At 35.3% G+C, this 9472-nt stretch overlaps 1 protein-coding gene across 2 annotated transcripts in view; it reads left to right on the forward strand.

The window, feature by feature from the left end:
- The window catches only part of USP12 (ubiquitin specific peptidase 12), a 65913-nt gene extending 60015 nt beyond the window's left edge, over positions 1 to 5898 (forward strand). For both annotated transcript variants that reach the window (XM_084878692.1, XM_084878693.1), the window contains 2 exons: positions 1789 to 1867; positions 2732 to 5898. In XM_084878692.1, the coding sequence (XP_084734818.1) occupies positions 1789 to 1867; positions 2732 to 2833 (181 nt within the window). In that variant the 3' untranslated portion in view covers positions 2834 to 5898. The remainder of the gene's footprint in view (positions 1 to 1788; positions 1868 to 2731) is intronic.
- Positions 5899 to 9472: the final 3574 nt, after the last annotated feature.

The raw sequence follows: 9472 nt of genomic DNA on the forward strand, positions 1-9472 counted from the left end.
AAAACAGTATTCATCATAAAGAAGAATTTGCGTTGAAAATCATTTCAAACTCTATAATATCAATTATGGATTTATAATTTAATAAAAATTATACATTTTTATAATGAGTTTTATTTCAACTAAGAGATTGAAATCTTCAGCATATCTTTTTTAAAGCGGATTTCTTTTAAAAGAAATAATCGCCTTTATTTTTACATATATCTAGACTTCTGTACTCTAGGTTTGTTTAAATTGAGACACAAAGGTAATTATCCTAATATACAGTATAAAAGCCAAAGGCCTTCACAACTGTAACAACCAGATGAATGACCAAACAGCATGCAGCGTGAGGCAACAAGGCTGGCAGAGGGGTTAGTGAGAGACATCCAAATGACTGAACAGCAGGCTGTGTGGGGCTACCGGGCTGGCGGGGGGTGGGGGGGTAGTTGAGGGTGACCAGGCTGGTGGCGGGGAGTAGTTAGGGGTGACAAGGCAGACATAGGGACAGTTGGGGGTGGGGGCAGCAGTAAGGGGCTACCAGGCCGGCAGCGGTGGGTGGGAGGGGTAGTTGGGGTGACTAAGTTAGCAGAGGAGGGTGGGGGAGGGGGTAGAGGAGGAGGCAGTAAGGGACGACCAGGGGGGGCAGTTGGGAGAAACCAGGCTGGTGGGGGGCTCGTTGGGGGCAACCAGACCAGGAGGGGAAGCAGTTAGGAGAGATTAGGTTGGTAGGCAGAGGCGGTTAGGGGTGATCAGGCTGGTAGAGGGGGGCAGCTAGGGGCGATCAGGCAGGCAGGCAGGTGAGTAGTTAGGAGCCAGCAGTCCCGGATTGTGAGAGGGATGCCTGACTGCTGGTTTAGGCCCATTCTCTGGGATTGGGCCTAAACTGGCAGTCAGACATCCCCTGAGGGGTCCCCGATTGGAGAGGGTGCAGGCTTGGCTGAGGGGGACCACCCCCCGCCCCATGCATGAATTTTGTGCTCTGGGCCTATAGTAATAATTATAACTTAAAGATGCACTAATGATACTGATGATTGGGCAAATGTCATTTGTTTTTAAAGAAGTTTATGAAGAAGTTTAAGCTTGATTTCAGAACCATGAATTATATATATATAATATATATATATATAATTAAGATGCACTAATGATACTGATGATTGGGCAAATGTCATTTGTTTTTAAAGAAGTTTATGAAGAAGTTTAAGCTTGATTTCAGAACCATGAATTATATATATATAATATATATATATATAATATAATATATATAAGGCAAAAATATATATATATATATATATATATATATATATATATATATATATTTTTTTTTTTTTTTTTTTTGCCTGTTCAAGCATCATGAATAGGATCTTTCCTTTAGAGAAAAACTGTTGCCATGGGAGTAAGACTTAGAAATAATTCTACATGCATTGTTTTGTAGTTTAACTCAGCATGTATTGGATGTTACCCTCCCATATCCCCTCCTACTAAAAATTTTTATTTAAATCTTTCATAGAAGCAAATTTGTAAAGTATTTTTAGAAATATTTACAACTCTTACAAAGACAATAATAGCTTTATATAAATAGAATACTAGTTGTACCTCTCAAAGTAGAGTACTAATAATTTTATTTTAAAATTGAATGCCAGTTCAAATCAATATAGCTTGATTTGGTGGAGGGATAGATGGGTAAGGAGTATTTTTTTTTTTCTTCCTATTTTAGGTTTTTTACTCTATAGCACATGAAATTCAAGGATAAAAGAGTAATAATAATAATAAACATTTTGTAAAGTTAATTTTTCTTTCTCTTTATTTCAGTGGTCCTAATAGAGGCCATTACATCGCAATAGTTAAGAGTCATGACTTTTGGTTGTTGTTTGATGACGATATTGTAGAAGTAAGTAATTTCTTAATTCTTTATTTTTCTTTAAGGTATATATGTTTTACTCTTTACTTTTTTCTCCCAGCTTCTCATTCATATATAGCAGACTGAGTATTAGACAAATATCTAGATCTTCAGATTGTAATCTAATTTCTACTTTGTACTCCCTAACATCCAGTCCCAATGCTTGAATTGTCAGCTAACCTTTATGGTGTTTAGAATATGAGAAGGGATATCTTTCAATGACAGAACTAGTTTTAAAAAAACTTTTATTTAAAGAAGAAATGTATCTTGCTGGCTGGTGTTGATCAGTGATTGAGCATCGACCCATGAACAAGGAGGTCATGGTTTGATTCCTGGTTAGGGTATATGCCTAGGTTTCAGGGAGCAAGCTATCAGTTGCTCATTCTCACCATTGATGTTTCTATCTCTCTCCCTCTCTCTCTAAAATCAATAAAACCAGATTTTTATTTTTTTTTTTAAAGAACTGTATTAAGCTATAATATACCTATAGCAAAGTGCACAAATCTTAAGCAACAACTATTAGTGGTTTCATATAGTTTAGGCCCATATCCACAAATAGAATTGATGGATTAAAGGGTAATTGAATGTTCAGCTTTAGATGATGCTAAACATTTTTCCAGTGTATCTGTATAAATTTATATTCCCCCCAGCTGTGTATGAGAGTTGTAGTTGCTCCATATTTTCACCAACACTTGATATTATCAGTCTTTTAAATTTAAGCTATTCTGGTTGTGCAGAGCTATTTTACAAATGAGAAAATGAAAGGTATGTTTCAAAGAAATGTTGAAGGTTTTGCTGGATTAAAGCAGTCCAAGGAGCTTGTTTAAGTATTAATGTTTACATTTTGCCTCCCAGAAAATAGATGCACAAGCTATTGAAGAATTCTACGGGTTGACATCAGATATCTCAAAGAACTCTGAGTCTGGTTACATCCTTTTCTATCAGTCTCGAGACTGAAGAGAACCGCGATGAAGAGACTTCTGCCTCATTTCTTCTCTGGTTATTATGGAAAGGATCAAGCACTAATTTTTCAAGAAAAGGAAATGCAGGAAGCTCAGGGGGCAGTGGCACACTTTGCACACAATAAAGCAAAGACTATGGATTAACAAGCTCTTCCTATTATGGTAGTTGATTTATTTGCTCAGGTATCATGCTGTCTGTGCAGTTCCATTCAACAAGGAAGTGACATCAGAGATAGCAGCTCCTCCTGTAAAGCAGCCTTCCGGTAACTGATACACACACGTTCTCTTTATCAATTGCATCAGTAATGATTTTAACTCCTTCAAGGTGCAGTAGAAAGAATAGGAGACTGTGCCAGGTTATGTTGATAATTTAAGGAGATGATAGAGAACACAGTATATAAGTTTGCCTGTGTTGAATGAGTACAGAAAGGCTATTTGATGGTCTTTTCAATCATAAACCAGAAATACTTTTGGGCCCAACACTTGCAGTTGCCTTCCTGATATAAAAAAACTAACAGGTTTTAGAATCCAGTGTCAGGAAGACAAATATGTTTTGCTTCTCTAAAGAAGCTTTTAATAATATACAGTATATGTATTGTATATGTAGGGAACAATTGGTCAAAAGTGGCTTTTTGTTTCCCCAAGGGGAAAGACTGGCTTTGTAATTATAATGTTTTCCTTATTTATTTTACTTAAAACTGCTAGAGTCTAAGTATTATATGAAGTGCCCATGATTCTGTCAGTAAATTTGAGCATATTTTTAAGTTTTATTAGCTTTTGTCAGTTAACTAGTCATTTTGCTTGTTTCTATTTTTAAGGTGAATTTTAAACTCTATTTAAATCAGTAAGATACCATAAGAAAAATTGCAATGAGATGAGGTAAATACTTTTTTTCAGGAGGAACTGATATCTCTGGCTAAATATTTGTCTTTTGTTTTAGCTTTTAAGTCAGTTATTTTATTCAGTTTTAATTTCATCAAAATAAGAAACTATAAAAAAAATTCTCTATAGTTGTTGGGATGATAAAAGACATTCTGGTGCAGTGGTGGAATACTAGTCTCTAGAATTCTTAAATACTCTAATGTTTCCAATTGAGGTCATGTCTGGAAGATTCATATCATAGCAGTTATATTATTTTCCAGAGTCATTCTTTACCTTGGAAAGAAGGAATCATTCGTCATAACCCCAGTAGCTATTGGAAAAAACCTTTGAAAATTAACTTTTAATGAAGTAGACCAGGAATACACAAATATGTCCTTTTCTCCATCCGCCTTTACAAATCTTACTGGGAGACTGTTTGAAAATTAACTTGGTTAAGACTCCCTTCTGTTAGGAGTTTTAAGAAGTAATGTCTGTAATTAAAATGTGTAATTTTTGCAACTGACACTTTTTCATGCATCAGTAAGTTCTCTGACAGTGACCAAATGTCACTTGTGAAAAGTATTTGAATACGTATATATTCAAAATAATAGCAATCAAGCCTTGGATATTATTTATCAGTCTTTTCAGGCAGTAATTTTTTTAATTGCTGTAATTTTCTAAACTTATTTTATTAATACTGTTGAATATGAAAAACAAAAAAAGAATCCTTTTGTCTGCTGCTATAATTAACACTTATTATCTGTATCTTTTAGCTCAGGAAATGACTTCACCTATTCATTCCATGAACATATCTTTAACAGGGTCACTTAATTAATTGGGTTGTCTAACAGATGTGCTGATAGAAAATTATGAGGTATTTTGATAAATTACTTATTATGGTATAGTTTCTGAAGCCTTATCTTGGCTGGAATTGTTCTGTACAAATAACATAGCCTGGCTGATTTACCAGCATTGCACAGAGAATCACAACCGAAAATGTGGGGAAGGCCATAGCAGTGGAACTGGATACATTTTTTATTTTGAGGGCTTAAACCAAATTGTCTTGGGTTTTAAAGTGGTGTTTCTGTGGTTTTCTGCACAGAGAAGGTGAGTAAGGAGAAGCTGAGTCAGTTTTATGTGAGTCAGGCCATGGCATGTGTAAGAAAGATAGATGAAGTCATTTGCATAAAGGTACAGAGTTGAAATATTTTGTTTGTTTTCACATTGTGCATTTTAAAAAACAGTAAAGGCTAAAGTTCAATTTTATATTAAAGCAAATGATAGCTTTCTTGTTGAGTTCCATGGTAGTCATACACTGTTCACATCTATACTATATTTAATAGTACTGGTATGATTCATCAGGGGAGGGACTGTGGGGTGATGGTTCTCAATTTACTTTTTACTCTTAGTGCAGCTGCATCTAAGTAGAATGTTTGCAAGCTTATCAGAAACTCAACATACTTTAAAAACATATAGGGTTAGGGTTGTGGGGGAAATGCAGACATAGTAAGAAAAGTGACCTATATAGACAGCATTGTGAGGTTGTCTGTGGGTTGACTGTGGTTGAAATGAAGGGCAGGCTTCAGATGTAAACGGTGGCTGATTGCTGTCTATGTACATGATTGGTGGGAATGGCTGTTCCATATTTTGTATATTGGAATAAAATTTATATAAATTATCATAACTAAAAGTAAATATTCTAAATTAAGTCTCACTTCGAAGTCATATGGCTTCTGTCTTGGCAACTTTACCTTTAGAAGATTACTTAAGACAGGAGCCATGCGACTTCCAGAAGGAAAAGGAAATGTGTAATATATGGATCTTGTTGTCTCTAACCATCATATAGGTTTTTCTTTCCTTGATGGCAGTAGAAAAATCTCATTTTCATAACATACTACTCTTGATACTTTCTTTAAAGATACTTTTCATTAAAGATTCTCTCATGAGGTATTTAACTGGGAGCTAGGAGGCTAAGGTGCTCAGGTCCTGACTCTTCAGTGAACTTAACTGTGTGACCTTGGGCAAGTCACTTAACCTCTCTGTGCTTCAGTCTCCCTCTCTTGTAAAACGGGAGTAATACCTACCTCACAGGGTTGTTGTGGGGATTAATTAGATAAAATGTCTGCTAAGCATCTAAGGTTTTTGAAGAAGGCACTATATAAATACAAAATAATATCTATTAAAGTTGTTTTATTTGTGCTTGTGGGTTTTAAGTGTGTTTTTTCCCCCCTTTTTGCCTAAAGTGTATTTGCAAATTAGAAATACACACTTTGGAAATTGTCTTATTGCTTTTGCTCAAAAGTTACTACTCCAAAGAGAATTTCATTCCATATTGCATTTTTATTTATGGAGTAGCATTGTCTTTTCAAAAAGCCCAAGTTTAAAAATTTAAATTTAGAATCATAGGATCTTAGAGCAAAGTACCTTCAAAGTCACTGTTCCTAGCATTCCACTTCCCTTCCAGTGTAGTAATTCCTCCTGTAAAATCAGTGCTTTAGTACTTGAAGCCTGTTCCATTGTTGAGTAACTTGAATAGTTGTTAATGTCTCCATTATATGTAATCCATCCTTCATTATTCTTGGAAACCCTCCTCCAGAAGCACTTTTATTTATCCATGTCTGAAAAAGTGTTCTTAGAATAAGCACAATAATAGGTGTACTAGACTGACACTGGGGACCTAAGATTGCATTTTCTTTTCTCAGCATTTATATCACACCCTTCAACTTTGAGTAAATGTAGTTCCCTATATTCAAGTTTTCATGAACTATTGAAAAGCCAAGGCTGCCCCTCCCTTTTTTAAAGTTCTCTTGTTACCTGGTACCTGTGCATGTATTTTAAAGCTTTTCCGCTTCTTTTCACTTATTTTTTTTTTAGTGATAATCTACCTTTTAAAAAAATCTCCAGAGCTGTTAAAGTAACAAACCATCCATCATTGTTAAGATGATAGGGTGATAGGCCCTGTGCTCGACATTTTACTTGTTTTAATGTTAATCTTTACATCAACCTCTATGAGGTAGTGATATCCTCATTTTACAAAAGGATAAAGTTCTTCAGAGGTTAAGTATTTTTCTTAAAGTCACTCAGCTGGAAAGTAGCAGATCCAGGTTTCAGATAAGTATGACCTCACTGCCAAGTTCTTAACCATGGCTGGCATTATTGTGGGAAATACACATAACATGAAATTTACCATTCTAACGATTTTAAATGTATCACTAAGTGACACTAAGCACATTCACAATGTACAATCATCACCACGATTTCCAGAATTTTTTATCTTTCTAAACATAAACTGTACCCATTAAACATTAATGCCCCCCTCTCCCCATCTTCTAGTTAACCCTTTTCTACTTTCTGCCTTTATGAATTTAACTGCTCTAGGTACCTCATATAAATAGAATCATACAATATTTGTTCTTTTGTGTTCCACTTATTTCACTTAGCACATTTTCAATGCATATTCATGTCAGAACTTTCTTTTTAAGACAGAATAATATCCCATTGTATGTACTATACCCCACACTTGTTTATCTATTCATCTCTTCATGGACATTTGGGTTACGAACATTCTTGTACAAGTATCTGAGTCCCCAATTTCAGTTCCTTTGGGTATATTCTAGAATTGCTGGATGAGATGTAAACCTCTTTAATTTTTTTCAGTAACTGCCATACTGTTTTTTACAAAAGCTACACCATTTTACATTCCCATCAATAATGCAGCAGGGTATCAGTTCCTGCATACCCCTGCCAACATTCCAACATTTATTGTTTTCTGCTTTTGCTGTTTTTTTTGTTTTGTTTTGATGATGGGAGGTGGAGGTTGGGTTGGTAGTGACCATCCCAAATGGTGTGAGGCCATGTCTCATGATTTTAATATGCATTTCCTTGATTAATGATATCAAGCTTATTGGCCATTTGTATGTCTTCTTTGGAAAAATGTCTTTTAATTTTTTGTCCATTTCTTTAAATTGAGCTGTTTATTTGCTGTTGAGATGTAGGTGTTCTTTGTATCCTTAATATTAATCCCGTTTCACTCCTAGCTGGTTTGGCTCGGTGGATAGAGCATTGACCTGTGGACTAAAGGGTCCTCGGTTCAATTCCGGTCAAGGGCACATGCCTAGGTTGCAAGCTCGATCCCCAATAGGGAGCATGCAGGAGGCAGCCGATCAATGATTCTCTCTCATCATTGATGTTTCTATCTCTCTCCCTCTTTCTTTATATTTATAGAATAAAATAAAAATTTAAAAATATTAATCCTGTTTCAGATACATCACCACTTGTAAACCTGTTCTTACTATGTTGAATATTCTTGGCATTCTTGTAAAAAATCAATGGGCCATATATATGAGGGTTTATTTTTGGGCTCTATTGTAATCCACTGGTCAAGATGTCTGTTCTTATGCCAACATCACACTGTGGTTTTGTGTGTGTGTGTGTGTGTGTGTGTGTGTGTGTGTGTGTGTGTTTTAATCCTCACCTGAGAATCTGCTTAGAGCAAGGGGAGTGTGTGTGTGTGTGTGTGTGCAGGACATCAATGTGAGAGAGAAATTTCGAATAGTTGCCTTCTGCAGGGGATTGAACCTGCAACCTTTCAATGCAGAGGATTATACTAAACCAACTGAGCCACCACTCTGGCGGGCCCACACTATTTTTCTTACTGTGCCTTTGTAGTAAGTTTTGAAATCAGGAAATGTGAGCTCTCTAGCTTTGCTGTTCTATTTCAAGATTATTTTGGCTATTCCCAGTCCTTTGAGATTTTATATAAATTTTAGGATAGGTTTTTTAGTTTATGCAAAAATTGCTGTTGGAATTTTGATAGGGATTGTGTAGAATCTGTAGGTCACTTTGGGTAGTATTGTTATTTTAACAATATTAATTCTTCTAATCCATAAACACGGGATATCTGTTCATTTATTTCTGTCATGTTTAAATTTTTTCAGCAGCATTAGTTTTTGGTATATGTGTTTCACCATCTTGGTTAAGTTTATTTCAAAGTTTTTATTCTTTGTGATGTAGTAGGATTGTTTTTTATTGTTTTTTAATTTTCTTTTTTGGATAATTTGTTGTTAGTGTATAGAGGTGTAACTGATTTTTGTGCATTGATTTTATATTCTACAACTTTGGTGAATTTTTTTTTTTATTCTAACAGTTTTTGGTGGACTCTAGGGTTTTCTACATACAAAGTCATGCCATTTGCAAATAGGTAATTTTACTTTATCTTTTCCAAATTTGGATGACTTTTTATTATTATTATTTTTTTTTTGCCATGGCTAGAACTTTTTTTATTTAATAAATCTTTATTGTTCAGATAATTACAATTTTTTGTCCCTCCTCCCCCTCCATAGCTTCTCTCCACCCGGTTCCCAACCCACCCTCTGTCCTTACCTCGCCCCCCACTGTCCTCATCCATAGTTGTACAATTTTTGTCCAGTCTCTTCCCGCACCTCCCACACCCTTTCCCCCCTGAGAATTATCAGTCCACTCCTTTTCTATGCCCCTGATTCTATTATATTTACCAGTTTATTCCATTCTTCAGATTTTAAATTCACTTGATTTTTAGATTCACTTATTGATATGATAGATATGTATTTGTTGTTCATAATTTCTATCTTTACTTTTTTCTTCTTCTTCCTCTTCTTAAAAAATACCTTTCAGCATTTTATATAATACTGGTTTGGTGGTGATGAACTCCTTTAGCTTTTTCTGATCTGTGAAGGTCTTTATCTGCCCTTCAATTCTGAATGATAACTTTGCTGGGTAGAGTAATCTTGGTTGT

This window comes from Pipistrellus hanaki (assembly GCF_964339955.1).
Source record: "Pipistrellus hanaki genome assembly, chromosome: 3".
Lineage (NCBI taxonomy): Eukaryota > Metazoa > Chordata > Mammalia > Chiroptera > Vespertilionidae > Pipistrellus > Pipistrellus hanaki.